At 42.0% G+C, this 21,519-nt stretch overlaps 1 protein-coding gene across 9 annotated transcripts in view; it reads right to left on the reverse strand.

Annotated features, from left to right (window-relative positions):
- The window catches only part of ZC3H13 (zinc finger CCCH-type containing 13), a 66,599-nt gene that overhangs the window by 25,300 nt on the left and 19,780 nt on the right, over window positions 1-21,519 (reverse strand). For 5 of the 9 annotated variants that reach the window (XM_090025587.1, XM_090025580.1, XM_090025655.1 and 2 more), the window contains 7 exons: window positions 17,102-17,210; window positions 13,477-13,616; window positions 12,538-12,698; window positions 10,958-11,155; window positions 4,548-4,721; window positions 2,347-2,657; window positions 245-709 (listed from right to left, as the gene is read on the reverse strand). In XM_090025587.1, the coding sequence (XP_089881713.1) occupies window positions 245-709; window positions 2,347-2,657; window positions 4,548-4,721; window positions 10,958-11,155; window positions 12,538-12,698; window positions 13,477-13,616; window positions 17,102-17,210 (1,558 nt within the window). The remainder of the gene's footprint in view (window positions 1-244; window positions 710-2,346; window positions 2,658-4,547; window positions 4,722-10,957; window positions 11,156-12,537; window positions 12,699-13,476; window positions 13,617-17,101; window positions 17,211-21,519) is intronic. The other 4 variants (XM_090025623.1, XM_090025645.1, XM_090025606.1 and 1 more) reach the window with 2 other exon arrangements.

The following is a 21,519-nucleotide window of genomic DNA, read 5'->3' on the forward strand; positions in this document are numbered from 1 at the left end:
AGAGTGGTACAGAATTTATTTTTTTAAGCAGCATGGCAGAAAGCCAATGCTACACTATTTTAATGAATGGAGAACTCAGAATTGATATAGATTTAAGGAAGAGTAGCTTTATGTTAATGAAAATAGACCTACATATAGTTTTAAAAGCATGAACTTATTTGGCAGCAATTCAATGTGAAATAACATAAGGAAAATTAGTTTCCAATCCCCATTAGTAAAAAGACTATTTTAAATGAAACAGTACCCTTGTCAGATAATTCTGGACCTCTGCCTCTACTTCTGCCAGTCCGATCACTTCGGCTTTCATTTCTAGATTCATTTCTAGAGTCATTCCTTGTTTCAGAACGGGAACTGTCTTCTCTGCCATGAGATCTTCCATAACTGCGTGAATCCTCCTGGTACTGATCATCCTTTTTATGGGCATCACGACTCTCTCGGTCTCTGTAGTCGTGGGTATCACGCGTAGAACGTGAATCTCTCTGATCACGGCCATCTTTGTTATCTCTGCTGTAATCCCGGGTATCCCTGGAATCTCTAGTGTCTCTGGACTCCCTTGGCTCCCTGCGGTCTCTGTTATCTCTGGCTTCCCTACGATCCCTTCCATCACGAGATTCTCGGTCATCTCTGTGATCTCTGGAGGTACTCTGTTCTTGATCATAATCTCGTTCCTCTCTGGTTTCTCTGTCTTTTTCTCTTTTTCCTCTAGGTTCTGGAAAAATAGATATAAAAGCAAACTTAAATTCAAGATTCAGTCTGAGCAAAGTCTACAACAGGGGTTGGCAACCCCTGGCACACATGCCGAGCGTGGCACGCAAGGCCATTTTGCTTGGCACACCATGGCTAGCCCCGGCTGCCAGTGACGGAGCCTGGGCTGCTCCCAGCAGGGCTTGCAACGTCCCAGCTGCCTGCTGGGAGCAGCCTGGGATTCTGGCTGGCAGCAGCTCCTCAGAGCCAGGGCCGGATGCAGCCGGAAGGCTCCAACCAGCTGCGTCAGGCTCTGGGATCAGCTCCACACTGGCTCATGCAGTCACGCCTCAGAGTGTGCGGTGGGGTAGGGGCCTGATGCAGCGCAGCCCAGGTCTCTCCCCAGCTCCCTGCACGGAGGTGATGAGCCCGGTGCAGCTGTTTGCAGCCTGCCTGCTGCAGCTTCCCAGAGCCTGGACTGTTTGGAGCCTCCTGGCTGCAGCCGGCCCCAGCTCTGGGGAGCTGCTGCCAGCTGGGATCTGGGGCTGCTCCCAGCAGCCAGCTGGGACACTGCAAGCCCTGTTGGGAGCAGCCCAGGCTCTGTCACTAGCAGCAGCTACCCAGAGCCGGGGTAGCTGCTGGCAGCCACAGAGCCCAGGCTGTGGGGCAGGGGCTTTGGCTGGGGGGCAAGGGGCAGTAGGGCATCCTGACATGTACCCCTTGCCCTCATTTTGTTTTTCTGCCATGCGGGCACTCTGGCACCTTTTGAGGTAGGCATTGTGGTGTTTTTCAGTACTCCGGCCAAAAAACATTGCCTACCTTGGTCTACAATATTAAATTCCAAGCATCAAACAAACAAAGTCACTTAAAAAAAACAAACACCCTACCAAATTGGGTTTCTGGCCCAAAAGCACAATCCACAGAGATCTGCAAAGGCACAAACTGTAGCTATGCTTTTATAGCTTTAAAAAAAAAACTCCCCCATGGATTTGAATTTGTGATTCCACAAAGTATGAAATTTAATGGTTTACAGATGGAATATGTTCAATTACTTCCAAATGTATCAGGAAGACTCATCAGAACATTGGGACAGGAATAATGATCCTTTATAGGACACAGAAAGCAAACACTTTTCTTGTAGTTTACCCTTTTCTCTATTATGTACACACATAAAAAATGGGATCTATGGATGCGACCATACTACTGAACTTTATGTTCTCTACTTATGCTAACCCCTGACTTATCACAGCATGCTCCTGTTTTTATGGCTGGTCTAAAAAAACAAAACCTCTAATGAACGTGGTCTTCACATGACTTATTTGGGACAAAATGGCATTTTTGTTCATCAAAAATTATCCAAACGTGATGATAGATTTCTAGTTGAGGGATTGCTATATATTTTTTTTTTGCACACAATCCACTAGTCTTCATTAAAAAACAGTTGAGTGAGCAATTAGGAAGGGTGGGATGTTATACTTATGGTCCTTGTGGAAAAGGGGAGCAACAGTTACTTATGACTCTAGGGCTTCTTCTTGGCCTCTTGCTGACTGGGTTCCAAGATGATAAGTACATCTACTAACTTTAGGTCTTAAAATTTTTGAAGTCAACCACATTTTGGAGGCAATATAAAAATATTTGTGAAATATGTATTCTCAATCATACCCTCTCTCCTTTCGTGGCGTCTGTCACGCGATTGTGAAGTTCGGTCACGATCATGCCTTCCCTTTTCTCTCCCAGGAGATCGATGCCTCGAAGGACTTTGCTTCCTCTGAGGAGAAGAGGAAGAACGTGGGGGATAAGGAGAGGACGAACGCCTCACTGGTGGGGAAGCTGTCCTTTGGTAGGATGGAGAAGGAGTTCTTTTGCGGTGTGGAGAAGGGGAGTGTCTTTGAACAGAGGAGCCTGACTGCGATGAAGAAGAATGATGTCGAGAGGATATGGGAGAATGATGTTGACCCGATGGGGAAGCAGACCTACAGGAAACATCATTAAAAAGTCACATATGTAGCATGTTATAATAATACAAGGAAGTGGGGGGGAGGGGTTATTATTATTCTACTACTACTTCAATGTATAGAATGAAAGAAAAAAAGTAGGCATTTCTACATTCTTCCCTTTTAATCCACCTAAGAAAAATAATGCCATGTTATTTCTACAATATTTTAAGTGATCACCTCTCATGCTTATATATAAATAGACTGTATGAGATGGTTAACTACTTGATGCCCACAGTAAAAACTTTAGATCGGGGTGTCAAACTCATCTGGCCCTGGGGGGTGGATGAGTAGCACAGGGCTATCTGTGGGCCAGATATGTAGTGTTGAGCCAGTCCCCAACCCTGCACGTGGAGCTTTTTGCATGCAGCACGTGTACCAATCCAGCCCTCTGTGTGCTGCGTGCAGTGAACATGCCAGTCCAGCACCATGGGTGCCGCATGCAAGGACCAGGTCTGGCCTGACTCCACACACAGGGCATGTACCGCATATACAAGGGGCACACAATTATTTTGGGCAGAGGGCCATTTTGGGCAGAAGGCCACTTCCTGAGTTTTGGCAAGCCGTCGAGGGATGCATGACAGGCAGCCAAGAACAGATAAATATTAATTTTCTAAATTTTTTAGGGGCCCTGTGGGCCGGATAGAATGGCCTGGCGGGCCACATCTGGCCCACGGGCTGCATTTTGCCCACTCCTGGCATACAGCGTGCCAGATCTAGTCTGAGACCTGTGGGCAGTACTGCAGGCTTCGTGGGCCAGACCTGACCCGACCGTGAGCCATATCTTTGAAAACCCCCGCTTTAGATAAATCAAGAGCACAATCATTTTAAAAAAAACTACAGATTTCAGAGCAATAAGGCACAAATGAATAGACAAGCACTTGATTACTCTGACATTTTTCCTCAGGTCTGGCCATTTTATTCATCAAGGTCAAGATTTCATGGTAACAAGACAGACAATTTACACATTTTTTCTTTGGATGCACTCTATTTTATTTAGGTACACCATAGGCATTGTCTCTGTGGTCTGTAAAGCTGGCTTCTTAGTTTTGTATTTCTGAATTCTATCTATTGGACATGACTAGGGACCTCCTGAATTTACAGCAGAAGTGGGGTACACTGCAGCTCCTTTAATCTTGCAGGTTCCCTCAGCGTGCCCCTCCATCACCGACTGGTGGAGGGGCTGCACTTGTAGCTCACTCCTGATCGGTGGGGAGGTGAAAACTGTGGTTTTAAATGTGGCTGTATTTTTGCCTCCTGCCACTGACTGGCTGTGGGGCCCTGGCAGCCCCGACACTTGTTGCTGACCGACAGCGAGGCAAAAACCACACTATATTTAAAACCATGGTTTTCGCTTCTCTGCTGATAAGAAGGGAGTGGTGGGCCCCTCTGCCAAACAAGATGTGGGGGAAGGGGCACACAGGGAACAATGAAAATTAAAGGAGCTGCTGTGTACCCCACTTCCACCGTGAATTTGGTAGGCCCCCAGGCATGACCCATCACTGTGACACCCTTCTTTGTCTAAGACTTTAGAAAAGTTAGGCCCCAGTGCTGCAAACTCTTACGTGTAATTCAAGTGAGGAAACAGGACTATTCATCTACTTAACATTAAGCAAACAAAGGAGTTTGCAAGAGCAGAGCTCTTTAGCGAGCAATGATTCAGAGTTGCTCGTGTTAAGTTCTTTAAAACACAGAAAATTAGAACAGGCTGTTTTTTAACACTTCTACTAAAGAAATCTGCATCAAAAGCTTCAACTTCTTCCAAAAAAGATACAGCTCAACTAGAAATTTTCCTGCCATGCTAGGAAGAAATCTTGTTTGAAGTTAGAACTGTTTAGGGAAATAGAAACTATGCGATTATCCTCCCACCTGCGAGAGGGTGAAAAATTATGTTTGTGAGTGGTTGACTTGGCTGGAGCTCGGGAGGCCTGTCTTCGCCTTGCAGTAGGCGGTGAATACTCTCTGGAAGGGGAGGAATTGCTGCCAGAATGATCTGCAGGACTAGGAGAACGCTTCTGTCTATGGGAGCCTTCAGAAGGATCCCTGGGAAACATACAAGTAGCAGCTTGTTCAATATGCACAATATGGCATTCAGTACATCTCCAAGAGATTAAAAACAACCCCAAGACAGCACCTGTGCTAAAAGATAAAGAATTACTTCTGATAGAATAATTTGTTCATTTGTGGTTTCAGATAAGAAATTACCTCCATCATACAGAGCTGAAGAAATATCTACATAATTTATTGTCTTATTTAGTTCCAGAACCATCTCATTAACTGTACTATACAACGCAAGACTGAACACCCTTCTACAGCTCTGACATTTGGATGATCAGGATTTTTTTTACTGCCCTCACTTAACTTATCTAAAGTCAGAAATTTACTGAAAACCTGAAGTGCACAGACAAGTTTTCAAATACTAATCATGGTTCCTGGAAAGATGGAAAAATCTGATACCATCTGCAACCATCATTTGCCTTGTTATAGACCCTCAGAAGAATGTGTCATAATTTGTCCTCAGTACCTTTTAAGTACCTTTAAAAGAAACACAACACATAAAGAACACTGCCCTTTTTACAGAAAGCTGCAGCCAGTACCTTGGAAGTACCACCGCTATCAATTTATCCCAAAAGCACAAGGAACTAAGTACAGGCTATTACATTAGAGCTGCTTCAAAGCTAATTAAATGAGTATAAGGTAATGATACAGTGGCATTTCTATTTGGATAAATATAGAGCTTTTTTTTTATCAACCTCACAATGCATATGATTTACAGGTTTTCCTAAACTCAACTGTCAATACGCTGAATACATACTTAACATCTATTTTTATATGGACACATACATACACACACTATCCATCCATCCATAAACTATCTACACATAAAACCAGATGGATCTAGGGTTTGGGGAAAACACAAGTAAGCATGCATTTTGTTTTAAAGGGAAACCTACATAGAGAAAATTTCTCCTAATCTGCAATCTAAATTTCCTGTGCTGCAGCTTGACACCGTTGCCCCTCATTCCGTCTCCTATGGCCACGTATAAAAAGCCCATCTCCATGCACTCTATAATCATCCATCAGGAATATGAAGACGGTTATCAAGTTCCTCCTTCCCCTCTGTTTTCTCTTCTCTAAACTAAATAACCCTAGTTCTTTCAGCCTTTCCTCATAAGTCATGCTTCCCAGGCCTCTTAATTATTTTTGTTTCTGTCCCTTGGACTTTTTCCAATCTGCCCACATCTTTCTTGAAGTGTAGGGACCAAAACTGGACACAACACACAAGACAAGGCCTCATTAACGATAATCAGAGTAGGAAAAAAAGTCACTTCTCTTGATCTGCAAGTGACATTCCTGTTAATATAGCCAAGTATGCTGCTGGTCTTTTTTGCTACAAGGATCATATCCAGCTTATGATCTACTATAACTCCCAGATCCTTCTCTGCAATACTGTAGTCTAGCCAATCATTTCCTGGGCTGTATTTGTGTATTATTGAGAAATTATTCTATCTGAAGTGCAGGACTGCACTTGTCCTAGTCGACTCTCATCCGCTTGACTGTGGAACATTTTTCCAGTCTATATGGATCACTATGGATCCTACCCTCCACAGTGTCTGCAACTCAAACCACTTGGGAGTCATCCACAAATTGCTAAGTGCACACTCAATCCCACTGTCCAAATCATTAATAAAAATTAATTTTTTAGCAACACCAGACTCAGGACAGAACCATGAAGAATGCCACTTGATACCCTGTCCCAACTTGACACTGAGCCACTGAGGACTACTCAGTGAGCAGGACGATCCAACCAGTTATGTATCAACCTTATAGTACTTGCATCTAGTATGAACTTCCTTAGCCTGTTAATAAATGTCACTGAATCAAAGAATTATACAAAATTAGGGTTGAAAGGGACCTCATGGAGGTCCCTCCACATTTTGGAGGTCTTCCAGTCCAACCCCCTGCTCAGAGTAGGACCAGCCCCATCTAGATCATTCCAACCAAGGGTGTTTAGTCGGGTCTTAAAAAAACCTCAAAGGCTGGAGATTCCACAACAATCTGTGTAGCCCGTTCCAGTGCTTTACTACTATCCTAGTGAGAAGGTTTTTCCTAATATCTACCCTAAACTTCCAATGCTGGAACTTGAGACCATTGCTCCTTGTTCTGTCATCTGTCACCACTGAGGATAGTCCATCTCCATCCTCTTCAGAATCACCTTCCATGTGGTTGAAGGCTACTATTCAATCCCCTCTCAGTCTTCTCTTCTCTAGACTAAATAAGCCCAGTTCCCTCAGCCTGTCCTCAGAAGTCATGTGCCCCAGCCCCTTTACCTAAACACGCCAAGCAAACACCCTAAACACACCAGAAAGCTGTAATTTACAACCAAGCTTTCTAATACCACTGAATTTGCAGCAAGGAGAATACCCGTGATTGACACCTAACAAATCTCAAAAAGGCCCTCAGGCAGACATGACACTCTTCCAGAGAGATAGACTGTACTTCTGAAAGAGCCACCCGGATACTACATGAAGATTTGATGCAGTACAAAAAGAAAATCCCCACTAATCACACACCATTAGTGATGACATACCACCCTTCTCTGGAACCCACACGTAAAATCCTGAAACAACTTCAACCCATACTAAAAGACGACATTTTTCTTAAAGAGATCTTTAAGAAAACCACCCATCCTAGTTTTTAAACAAGCACCAAACCTCGCTAACCTCATCACAACAAGCAAACTTCCTATGACCCAAACCACGCAGAATGGATCCAGACCAGGGGCAGGCAATTATTTTGGGTGGAGGGCTGCTTACTGAGTTTTGACAAGACATTGAGGGCCACATGATGGGCAGCCAGGGGCAGAAAAATATTAATTTTCTAAATTTTTTAGGGGCTCCGCAGGCTGGACATAATAGCTTGGTGGGTCGCGTCTGGCCCACAAGCTGCATTTTGTCCACCCCTGATCCAGATCATGGCAGAACAAAACATGCAAAACCTGGCAACACATCTCCACCACCCCCACTATACCTATACCCCACCACAGAACCATCACTATTTCTGGATCTTAAACCTGGACCTCCAGAAACGTTAGAGTTCTCATCCTGTGCACCAAATGCCCTGAAGGAAAATATGCAGGAGAAACCAAACAACAACTGTGCACTAAAATGAGCACACACCAAAAATCTATCAAAGACAAGAATACCCAACTACCTGTAGGGGCACACTTCGCACAAATCAATTCTCTCTCTTATTTCTGTTATAACCCTCAAAGGGAACTTACAAAACACCTTATGTAGATGAGCCTATAAACTTCACTTCCTAAATCTACTGGATACAAAAAATCATGGACTGAGTATAGACATTGGATTTATGACATTACAACCTGCCTGCCATCTGATTCACCAGGTACCTGCCTGACCTGACCTCTTAACATTCTTCTTTTCCCCCACCGTTTCTCCCCTCCCCTCCTGTGCTTTTCTGTCCTTTGTTTTCTTGCTTTCCAACTATTTATTTTTTTCACAGGCAGCCTCTTTTCTACATTGTATTCTATCACTGTAATGTCTCCCTTTGGCCTTTTTCTCCCCCTGCTTTTCTTTCCTCTCCCTTACCTACTTTACCTTTTGTCTTTCTAATTTCTACTTATTTACATTCTCACTAACATCCTGCCACACTTTTAGCTTCTCTCATTCCTTGGAGTCTCAGACCACCAGAGACTCCCTATGCCTGAAGACAGGTGACTGTGGCCAAACATTTGCCAAGAACTTTTTTCCAACTACTCAGTTGGTATAATAAAAGATAGCACATCTACTCAAAGAACCTTGCCTGCCTATGCCCTTAGACCACCATGGCTACAACCAAAAACCCACCAGCACCCTCACCATTTTTGTTGCCCTCCAGTGGACTCTCTCCAATTTTTCCACATCTCTTCTGTAGTGGGGGGCCCAAAAGGGAACATAGTACTCCAGTTGTGGTCTCACCAGTGCTGAATAGAGGGAAATAATCACCTCCCTTGATCTGCTAGCAACAGTCTACCAATGCAGCTCAGTATGCCTTTGTTGTAAAGAAGGCTAGCAGCAGACTGTTGGCTCATATTCAGCTTATTGCCCATTGTAACCCCCAACTCCTTTTCAGCAGAGTTGCTGCCTACCTTGTCCAACCCCAACCTGCAGCAGTGCATAAGACCATTCCATCCTAAGTGCAGGATGTCCTTGTCCTTACTGAACCTCATGAGATTTCTTTTAGTCCAATCCTCTAGTTTGTCTAGGTCTCTCTGAATTCTAGCCCTACCCTCCAACATATCTACTATGCCCCCCCCCCCCAGCTTGGTGTCATCTGCAAACCTGCTGAGGGTATACTCCAGCTCATTTTCAGGTCATTGATAAAGATATTAAACAGAACTGGGCCCAGAACTGATCCCTGGGGCACTCCCCTTGTTACTGGCTGCCAACTAGACATCAAGCCATTAATTACTACCCTCTGAGGCCAATGATCCAGCCAGTTTTCTATCCACTTTACAGTCCATTCATCCAACCTGTACTTCCTTAGCCTGCCTCTGAGAATTTTGTGGGAGACCATACCAAAAGCCTTGCTGAAGTCAAAGTATACCACATCTGCTGGTCTAAACACATCCACAGAGAAGTCATCTCATCAGAGAAAGCCATCAGATTGGTCAGGCATGACTTGCCCCGGGTGAATCCATGCTGACTGTTCCTAAACACCACCTTCTCCTCCAAGTGCTTAGACTTGGATTCCTTGGGGACCTTTTCCATGACTTTTCCAGGGAATGAGGTGAGGCTGACCTATCTGTAGTTCCCTGTATCCTTCTATTTTCCTTTCTTACATATGGGCACTATATTTGCCCTTTCCCAATCATCCGGGACCTCTCCTGATCACTACATGTTTTCAATGATGGCCAGTGGCTCTGCAATCACACAGGCCAACTCCCTCAGCACCCTTGGGTGCATCCTGTCCAGACCTATGGACTTGTATATGTCCAGGTTTTTTTTAATAGTCCCTAACGTGTTCTTTTGCCACAGTTGGCTTCTCACCTCCTTCCCAAACTGTGCTACCAGATGCAGCAGTCTGGGAGTTGATCTTGCCTGTGAAGAGTGTGAAGTTTTATGTACCTACAATCCTTCCCACTGGCCCCAAGAGCATGGGAGGAACACAGGGGTTGGGAGGCAAAGGTGAGCAGAAAGAGCCAAGCTGAAAAATATGGGCTGGCAGCTCCACATTCATGTGCCCACATATCTATCTATGCATGGCAAAGCATGCTGCTGGGACCATGGAGGCGGCCAGTGTTGGAGTGGGGAACAGGGAGCAGCTGGATGTACTGCTTATCTCTGGTATAACTGGGTGCCTAGCATTGGACAGGAGGAAGAGCAACAATTGTTCCACTCCTGGACCAGGGGCAGGCAACATGGCACATAGGAGGGATCCTGTAGCACCCTGAGATGCTGTGGGAACCCTGGTTAAGAATCACTAACTCTAGGCTGTTTGACTCCTTATCTTTGCTGTTAACTACACTCGTCAACTGCTATCTGATCCTATTAATTAAGGATGAAGTAAAAAAAGGCATCGAATACTTAAGCCTTCTCTGCATCAACAACTAGATTGCCTTCTGCATTCTGTAAGGAACCCACAGTTTCCTTGGTCTTCCTCTTATTCTTGACATACTTGTAGAATCGCTTTGTATTGCCTGCTGTCCCTTGCCATTTTATTTCAAATTATGCCGTGGCCCTCCTGATTTTCTTCTTGCATGCCCATGCAATACCCTTATACTTTTTCCTAGGGGATCCTGCCCAACACTTCCCGAGTTTTTAAAGTCTGCTTTTCTAAAGTCCAATGTCTTTATTCCAATGTCTCTCTCCTTCCTCCCCTTAAGATCTTGAACTCTATCATTTTGTGGTCCCTGTCATCCAAGTTACCATCCACCTTCACATTCTCAACTAACTTATAGTATTAGCATGAACCAGTGACAAAACTGGACTGGACCACTATGCAAGGTCTTACTCACTAATGGAGAATATAATGGTTATTTCCAAAGGGCATCTAGCCAAGTTATTTCTTTTTTATTAAAGTGACAATTCTATTAGCTGTAGTTTATTAATCCACTATCCAATGCCTTTATGACATTTAATGAATTCAGAAAAAGTTGGCAGCAAGTCAGGTGTAAACCCCTCTATATTTAGTGCTCTATGAACTGTAGCTCAAAAGAAGACAACCTAAGCCAGGTTACATTACTGTTAAAAACCTAATAATGCAACATAACCCACCTCTGCTTCTCTTTTTTCTCCTTGTGCCTTTCAAAATCACGTCCTCTTTCTTTTCCCTCTCTTGATTTTTCTTCTAAGCGCTCTTTTGCTTTATGTTTTTCTTTATGTTTCTTTCCCAGGGGAGCTTCCTCTTGGACTGGAGGGGGAGGACTGGGAGTACGAGGCCCTTTCTTTTTACTCTGGTTGTTTTTTGAACCCCTAAATATAAATAATGAGAAAATAATATTTGAAAGAGTAACAAGTATTTTATTTCATGATTTAATTAGTACTGCTGCTACTGAACTTATATGGCAAAGTGCTTTTTAGCTTTTAGGGCAGACCTCTCTAGTCCATTAGCAGACAGTGGCATCTATAACTGAACTTAACTGAACTGTAAATTCAAAAAAGAAAAAACACGTTAAGTTTTCCTTTGAGGTACTGCATGGTCACTTCAATTTATAACCCTTATTTCTGAAGCAGACTTGCAACATCTGAACTGTTCCCAAAATACAATACCCTTATAAGCCTGCATGCATCAAAAGGCAACATTTCTTTTAGTCTGTCTGCTTAAACTCAAATTCTAAAATTGAATATACCAGTCACCTACACAAAACGAACTGCAGGATCAGTGCTTTGGATTTTAAGCAATTTGAACTAAACACCTCTCATTCTAAAGCAGCAAAAATACTTTTGAGTATGTATGTTGAAGTAACATTTATATTACTTCCACTGTTCATTACAAGAAATAAAACCTGTACCTTTACACCAATATGCGTTTTTCATACAATTAAGTCATAAATATAAATAGCAGCAGCCAGATGCCACTGCATATTATATGCTGATACTAGCAATTTTTTAACCTTCTTTTGCAGAGTAAATATAATATTTTGCCTCATCTATGCAGAGCTTGGTACAAAGAAAGGGTTTGGCAAATACAGGTATCTGTGCTTGTAGTGGGGTTGTAATTTTCTTTACATCTAATGGAGCCAAAAATTGATTAAGAAGTTGTGAAGTCAGCAAAGTCTTAACACAAGTCTTAGCTGACTGATTTTTGTGGCAAGAAGCTCAGGTGTAACAGCCTATGATTTTTGCCTAATGTTATCCTCTATCTTTTCTCCTTTCCCCAGTCCAGTAACTCTACAGGGTACTCCTAGAATCTAGAATATCAAACAATATTTTCCTAGAAAGCAATATGCAGTTACAACAGAACACCTGACTAGCCAAATTTAAGAATGTTACTTCTGGTTAGGATGAACTCCCATTTAACAGCTATTTAATATCCTCTAATGCAATTTTATTTTTACTTGTTTAGATTTCTCTAGCTCCTCTCAGCCTCCACACTTGTTCTGCATAACAACGTTCAATGCAAAAATCTAAACATTATTACAATAATTAACAGGCACCTATATGTACTGACATGCCCCAAAGATTGTGCCTGGCAAGTTACAGTTTAGACACTGACAGGTACACAAAGTTAGACAATCCCCATCTAAAGAAACAATGAAAAAACTTATACCCAACTAATTAGAACATGTGATGTTTCATGATGAATGAATATGTCAATGTGAAACATCCTCTTCCATATATGTCTGCATACTGACCTCTGCTGGTCCAAAAGCGGTGAAGACACTGTAGAAGCCTTCTTCTCTTTCTTACTTGCTGAAGAGGAAGATTTGGGACTAGATCTTCGCTTTGGAGATTTACTAGACTTTCTTGGTGAAGGCGATGGTGATAATTTAGATCTAACCACCTCTGGAGAAATCTTGAGAGAAAGGAAAAAAGTAGTCTCAACTGCAATTATAATCTTAGTCTTGATCCCCAAAGACCTCATCTGAAGCTCACATGCATCCTGAACAAGAAATGAACACTAGCCATCATCCAAACTTTAGATTATGATAACCAATTACCTCACCTTAGACATACCAACCGTATACTTTTTCCAAAATAATACATTAGGATTATAATGTCTCTAAGTGATGTGATGTGTAAAAATGCTGTGCTTAAATAAATCAATGATATAAAATGAAATTAACTGATGCTCAAGCCCACTACAATTCAAATTCTTACAAAGTTATCACCTGTCCTGAAAAAAATCACACAAGATTAACTTACAGCTCAAATTCTCAGTCTTCTGGCTTCTCCACCCATAACACACAGACTTCAAACCAGCACACACGTTCCTCTTACGAGCTACCTACCAAGCTTACTTAGAAGAAGCGTGAACAATATGAATAGTAAAGGCATGGGGAGGGCGGGAAAGCAGTGGAAATCAAAACTTCAAGCCTGACAAGTGATTTTGAGACAGAGCATATAACAATTTATATCCTGTAGTTCCTTCTTTGCTACTTGTCTCCTTCCCTACATACAGAAAAAAGGTCAGCTGGAGTACTGTCCTGTTTCCAAAGTCATAAACAAGAATACTTCTTTACCACCTGAGTCATAGTAGCATACAGAGGTTCCAAACATGCATGAAATAATTAGGGGGCCATGAAATGGCTGTTGGCAAGCCACAAGAATGTGTTCCTCTGCAAAATACAAACCTCTTTCTTAATGACTATTTCCTCTCGCTTCTCCATGTTTTCCTGTTCCAGCTTCATTAGTTCTCTTTGAATCTTTTGGCGCTTCATTTCCAAAGACAACTCATGATCATAATCGTAGTTAACATCTCCATTATCAGAGTCTTTATTAAAAAAATGTGATAGGCAATATATGAAATAAGTAGTCTTAAACGGGTATACTTAACACAAGACATGTAGGTTAGCTATTTAACAAGCAAACATACATATAGGGACAAGCCAAATCTCTGGTATAAGTGGTGGATGTCTGGAATAACTTGAATAACATCATGTAACTATAATATCTGATTTATAATACCCTTATCTTGGTTGCACAAAAATAAATTATTTTTTTTTGTGGCAGATTTACATAAAGTAAGAAGGGAGAAAGCAAATAGGGAACTATTTTTCCTCTTGTTTACTTTCTAGTCGCTAAACCACTAGAAGCAACTGAAATGAAAAACAGAATGCTCAATTTCGGTAAACTCCAGCACAATATCAACGAGTTCTCTTCGATGAGGATATTGATTTTGCTCAGTGGAAATAGTTTAGTGATTCAGACTTACTTGGAGATTAATTGTAAAGAAATGTGGTTTTTATCTTTCTTGTTTCTTTATTATATAAATTAATTATATACTAAAATGTACTTGCAGAATACTGGATATTTTTGTTTTTACTTTATAAAGTCTTATTTCTTCTTGATTTTTATATTAGAAATCCAAATATAATCTCCTCAGTCTTATTTGGCAGCTTATACTTGGAAGACAATAAGTATAACATCATTGCCAGAAAGTGAGAGCTTATTGAAGAGGGAACCATTTTTTCCTCTGTTTAAAATTATTTTTATTTTATTTACATTAACACCATGGACTATAATTATACTTTCTCCATATCACAGTCAATTAGCATTACAGTTCAAAGAGCTTCACAGCTCCTTTGGCTGAAAGATTTGGAGTACAGGTAAGTTTTAGGATGTGTAATCACACAGCAAATCAGTGTTATATTCTGTTCATCAGATCACCATTAAAAAATATTTCATATCATTTTATAATGCAGATTGTGTTTAACTGTGACATAACTAAGAACGCTCTAAGAATACTACTGCACAATCTGAGCACCTTCCAATAATATATTTATCATGACTAGCATTTGGCAACTATAATTTATTCTTACCAATCCTCTCCTTGTACATAAGAATTTCTTCAAATTTCTATTCAAATACGGTGTGTAAGAAACTGCTGAACACCATATTTACTCACATACCACGCTTGCCTTTCCCCCAACTATTAGGCTTCATGTCTTAATTGCGGAGGCTGTTTTTTCTGCCCAGAATAAAAGCGTGGAGACACTGCAAAATGGCTACTGCTTCTTTTTACTTTCCTACTCTCCAGCTCCTGAGTGGAGGGAGGGGGCAGATTTCAGCAGGGTGGATCTGGGGCAGGTACAACGAGGTTACACCTCACTTTGAGTCCTCCTGCAACCAGCAGCAACTGTGGTATTACTATTTAGATAGCACAGTGGGAGTCAATTGCTTTTATGGCTCATATAATCTACATGATCCCTCCTAATCACTACTCATTCAATAGGTGTTAATGGCCTCATCTACTTTTTTAATGCTCTTGATTTTTCACTAATCAGGCTATCCTTTCTTTGTCAATTTTGCTGTCTCTCTCGTCCTACTTTGCAGGCCTGCAGGCTGTTTTTAGCTCTTCAAAATCCCAGATCCATCCACTGAGTCCAGTCTTCAGCAGCAGCTACAATCTCGTTTGAACTGAGCAGGGAAGGGAGGATGAGGAAGTTGAAGATTAAGGTTTGTCCCTGCTCTATGCAGCCAAGACTGTGGGAAAATATTTTTTCTTCATGGTGCCCTTCAAAAAACAAGGTGCATGTCTTATCTGGGTGCATGTGGCATGAGAGAAAATAATCTTAACAAATAAAAGAAATGTGAGCACATTTTTAAGACGTAAATAAGATATCTGCACAATGAAACTCTTGCAGTGAAGTCATACCCTGTGTAATATATTAAAATTATGTCCAATTCTGCTCTACTACAGATAATTTCATTCCACCTGAATTCACTATAAATTCCATTGTTCCCTGCTGCCCTGCCTCCCCGCCCCCCATTGTTTCAAATCTGTCACTTGGATCAAGCACAGCAGGTTTGCTTTTTTTTTTTTTTTTTTTTTAACCTTACAAGAAAGTTTATAAATCTTTTAATTAAATAATCACTACATTTGCCTGCTTACTCCTGGCTTCAGGATGTATTATTTCAAACGTCAATTGTCCTTGTTGTTATAAAATAATGTTAAGGATTCCTAGAATGTAAGAAATTTCTTTGCTTTAATTCTGCATGAAATTATTTTATACTACAAAATTCATTTAAAATGTGTATTAACTCACTTGATCTTAGCCAAAAGGCCGAGAAGCAAATTCTCATATCAGGAATGCACAGTAAGTGATCAGTATCGAGACAAACTCCCAATTGAATGAACACTCTGCCACAGCAGTACATGAAACATGCCGACAGTTCTATATTTTATCACTTCAAAACCATTTATAGCAGAAGAATGATTAAAACCATATTAGAGTAAATTTTCATCAATAGTAGTTTTAACACAATTTACATACCAGAAACATATTCTCACTGATGCCCTGTAACTATCTCCATCAACAGACTTAAAATTAATAAATTTAAAAAAAAATCTCTAGCAGAAGGACTCTCTTTACTCAGTACAATGCCTATGGAATGGAGCCCTGATCCATGATGAGAGCTCATGCAACGGTAACAAAATCATCATCATTGCTACTATAAGAACTACGCCAGAACAGATCTCTCATAATCATGCCGACATCATACAACTTTACAATAAGTACCCTGTAGTGCTAATAAGAGGAAATGGAAAAATTATGAAAGAAAAAGTGTGTCCAAATCGATTTGTGCAGTTAAAAGAAAGACACTAGTACCTTAGACACCAAAATCCTTTAATGAGCACAGAATAGAGAGTAGCAGTAGTAGTAATGAAAACTTCCATTTATCACCTTGCTACTGGGCTTCAATGCGACTTCAAGGTAAAGGCAAAGGTAAATGCATTTTTGTATTTCTTGAGTTCTGCCCTTGTGAATAACATGGATCAAACAAGTAAAAATTACTCCAAAATCTGATGTCTTTTGACTTTAAATTCATTTACTGATCAGCTCTTAACAACTGATGCAATTTAGATTCCAAGAAACAACTTGAGATTTGAAAGGTTCTGCCAACCACAAAGTGGCAACAGACGTATATCCTTCTGTTTACTGTACAAATGAAATAATGTTATGACTACAGTCTTGTTCTATAAGATGCAGAACAGATTTTCTGACAGAATACAAAACAAGAAAAAGTCAGTGGTTACATTATATTACTTGATCCAATTTGGATTGTTGTGTTCCTTTCTCCCGCACAGATAAATTCCTCAGTATTTCACAGTTATCTGTGAATGGCCACGACATGAATCTATTGTTTCGGAAAGTGAACTTTAAAATGCTCAACTTTCCATACATAAACTGATAATCTGGTAGTACATGGAACACTGTAATAGAGCAAGAGGAGTCTTTATTGCATTCCACTTACCTTCTCTATTTGTTTCCCAGTCTCCATTTTCCTCTTCACTTTCTGGAGTCCTTTCCTTGGTAATTTTGATGTCTTCCTTCTCTCTATGCCTTCCTCTTGACGATTCTTTCTGCACAGAGGGGAAAAAAAAACCCGCACACTAAATCAGAGCAACAACTTTTTAAAAGAGAAGCCCAAGGTAGATAAAATTTCTTTATTTTGCACTTTCTAAAAAATGCTGTAGAAATATGTTTTAATTAATCTGAAAAGTAAATATGTTCTGAGTTATCTAGAAATTCTATTGGGAATTTCTGTAGTATTATTTGATAGAATTAGTATGCAAGGCAGATGAAAGGTTTATAAGAAGGTAAAATAAAGACTTAAAGACAGGGCAAGAATCAGCTGACAAGCATGTGTTATAAAGAGCATTGTTTGCAGCAAATTTCTGAAAGTATGCATCAGGTTTAAACCAGATTTAAACTATTTAAAGCAGGTAGAGAATGGGCACAGCAACTGGAAGCAAGAATGGTTTTATGTAATTTAGCTTCTGAGGTCCCAACTGTAATAGGTGCACGCCTAACAGGGCTGTGTGAAGCTTCAGTCGCCAATTCAGTTCGGCGTAGATTCAGCCCAATTTAGTGACAGAATCTCTAAATCTGAATCTAATCAAAAGACCCTTTAATCTCTCTGAATCGAATCGGAACCCTCAGAATTGATTCGGAGAGATTCAGAAAGATTCAATGATTCGGACATAGACACAGCTTTAACTGTTTTTTCTACGTACCTCAAGGTACCAGATGGCTTGCGAATGCTGAGATGGTGAAGCAGATGCAGCTTCCCTTGGGAGTATGAGGAGGTCCCCAGCATACTTGGCACTGGACCCAGAAGTGGACCAGAAACACTTCTGGTCCACTTCTGGGTCTGCCAGGAAGCACAAAGGGGATCCCCCACCTCCCCAACTGGTACCTCCTGGGTCTGGGGGGGCACCTGGGATCCCCCCGCAGCTGATGGCCAAATCGCTGATTCTCTGAATTGGCATCGAATCTTCAGATTCAGATTTGGCCAAATGGAATTGGGACAGTGATCCAAATCAACTAATCGAATCACTGTCCTGGATTCAGGCCGAATCCAAATCCGAATCAAATACAGCCTGTTTCACACTCCCATAATGCCTAACTTTATCCCATAATGGAAATCAAAGTATCAAAAACCCTCATGTGGAAGAGGACTTGGGGAGAACTCAAAGCTACACAATAGCATCTAGGTTTATTGCCAGCTTTACACTTGAAATATATATTTTGTAACTAAATAAATTGCTGTGAGCCACAAAGTCCTTATTTTGCAGAGGGGGCAGATGACCCTATGGAACCACAAAAAAAACAGTATATTATCACCATAGGAAATAAGGTTGCCAAAGGCAGCTTGCCCATCTGCTGCTCTCCTCCTTGCACTAACTCTAAGTAGCGCAGCTTAGTAGTTGATGCAGTGAAGCTAAAAACATAACTATCTGCTACGAAAACCACTGGTGTTCAAACTGCACAAATTTCTACAGCATCTTTTTACATTAGCAGCTTTAAAACAGTTTCTTACCATCACTTAAGATTTTAATGTCTTTTCACTAAAAAGTTAAATGCACTTATAAACACATTGCAAAATGCCTCCTCATTACTGCAAACAAACAAATAATGAATTACATTTATTTCAAGGCACAACTAAGGTCACTAACTTCGGTACATTACAGTAAAATCTCCAGTAACCAGCATGCCGGCTTGTAAGGAAAAGTGAAACCGGAAGTGCCCACTGTGGGGCCTGCGAGAGGGTCGGCAATGCCTCGGACGCGGTGGGAGAAGCAGCTGCCCGAACAGGCAAGGACGCCTGTGCGGGGCTACTCAATTGACCAAAATATTTTGTTATCCGGCATCCTCCATTCCTCAGGGATGCTGGATAACAGAGCTTTTACTGTATTTAAATTTTAAGTAGAACTGCCCATTTTCAAATGCTTAGGCCCCAGGCACACATTCTTTTAAAGACAAGACTGGATCTGATTCTCGATCCCAACAGTTGCATTTCCTTCCAGGCCACAAGTGCATGGCAGGAGGCACATTCTGAGATTAGGAATCGCAACCACACCCCTTCCATTTGCTAATGCAGGGGAAATCCTGGGATCATGATCAGCTTGCCCTTGTACTGGCAAATTGAAAGCCAGGTGCCAGAGCCCCTGCATGGGAAGCTGGCAATCAGCTGGTTTTCCACCCTGGCCCTGGGACAGCCCCAGGTCCCCAGGACATACCCCCTGAAGTACCAGTTAAATAGTTGGTAAGCCCCTTAAGGAATATATTTGCTGAAATAAATTAATTTGAGTACACTTTAAAATAAACTGCAGACTGTGATAAGTACTGCCCAAAAGACAGTGAAACGGCAAAGAGTTAAAAAGTTTAAAACATTTATCCCCGAGAATGAATGTTTTATTAGTTTAAAAGCATCAAGTAATTTAGTTATAATAAAGTTTTCAGGTGCACAATGGATTTTTAGCTAAGAATTTAGCTGCTTGTACATCCGAGTACAATTCTTAGCCTGATGCTGAAGTTAACTGAAGTCATGTTTAAACAGAAAGACCACTAGATTTCATGGACCCAATTCCGTAAAAGTATGGTGTATATTTAACATAGTTAACAGGACGTAAAAGAGCTCTGCCATCACCAAGAGAGATCAGCATCTCACAGAGTTGTGCTCCAATGGCCTCATGCATACTTAAGCCAATTTCCTCCTCAAATCAACAAAGTTTGCCGAAGTGCTAGAAGTCTGACCCTAGTGAGTAAAATAGACTTCCAGTGAGAAGTTTCACTAGCCTGCTAACCCAAACAGAGAAAATGTTCACAGTATTCCTGTATTCTGCAATTTTTAAGAACTTCGATTATCTAGAGCAGCAGTGAGCTAACATTACACATGTAAAGGCCAATATGTATATGGAGTTCTAACACACAGAATACCTAGAATCTAGAACAATCAAGCCACTGCCTATTGTAACAAGTATCCTCTGGACAAACCTGGTGCTACTTAAAACTCTGAATGTTTAAACTTCAAAAAACTGCCAATGCTCACTAATGCCCCAAGCTCCAGTGCAAGATAAGCAGATACCGACCTCTTTTTATAGAGAAGATGATGGAAAACAGAAAAGCTTAGTGACTTTCTGTAGACCAACAAATTAATATAACCCTTGGATTAGAACTCAAGTGCTTTATTTCTCTGCCACTTGTTCACTTACAAGCTCCATACCAATCACATGGTTAGTAACTCCAGTTGGGAACATTTGGCAATTAGTCTTATCACCAGGAATCTCGATTTTCCATTTGTTGCAGAAAAACATGGATTTTCTCTTTACAGGAGAAAACATGGGAAACCACAGCTTTCCCTTTGCAGGTTGGCAGACTTGCAGTCTGCAAGCGGCTGCTTGGGGTTGGGGGGAGCAGGAAGGCGGTGATCAGAAGCAGGGGGTGCCATGTGCTTATGCATGCACACACATGCACGTGACAGTCAGGGAGTGTGGTGGAGAGCAGCTCTTGCAACTCTCCACAGGTAAGTCTATGGGAGGGCATAGATGAGGCATGGGGATGCAGATACAATGCAGTGCAGGGGACGGGCATGTTCCCACCAGATCTGTGTACCCAAAGTAGCCATGGGGCTGCAGCCTAGCTGGACTGGCATGAGCCTCCACGGCCCAGCAGACAGGACCAGGTGCGGAAGAGTGGAATACGGTGGTGAGGCTCATTGCTGCCACCACTGGGACCCCAGCAACAATGCAAGGAGTAACAGACCAATGAGGGGCTGCACTGCCTTCACCTCCTCCTATCACCAGCCACTTGTGCGATGGGCCACAGCTCTATGCCACAGCTGTGGCCCAGGTGCTGCTCCTGTACTCAGTCCACCCATGCTGCTCCCCACCCCACCATTAGTGGCAGCAGGAGGAGGGGAGGGCAGCACAGTGCTCCTCCCCCCATAAGTTACTTTTCACTGGTGGCACAGGGGTCTTGGTGCTGGCAATGAATTTCACTGTGCCACTCCACCTTCCTACACCAGGCTCTACCTGCCGGGCCACAGAGGCCCCCAAGGGAAGGGCAGCAGGGTAGGGAGCCCTGAGCCCTACTGCAGGCACCCTGCATCCTCCCTCTACTCCCCACAGGCTCTGTTCCAGTTGTGTCACTGTGGGTGGGAGCGAAGGCCAGGCTCCGCATTCTTCCCTCTGCTCCGGCCCCAACTGCTGCCATGCACATGGCAGCCACGGTTCGCATGCTGCTGTGCTGGCTGTGGCTGGCACCCACAAGATGAAGAACAGGGAGAGGGTAGGATGCAATGGCCAGATCCCATAGCCCTGGCAGGTGGAGGCCCCCTCTGGCAAGGCTAGTGGGGTCAGTGGGCTGCAGGTTAGGAGTAATAGACCC

Source organism: Crocodylus siamensis, chromosome 1 (genome assembly GCF_052110815.1).
Source record: "Crocodylus siamensis isolate JL-2025a chromosome 1, ASM5211081v1, whole genome shotgun sequence".
Lineage (NCBI taxonomy): Eukaryota > Metazoa > Chordata > Crocodylia > Crocodylidae > Crocodylus > Crocodylus siamensis.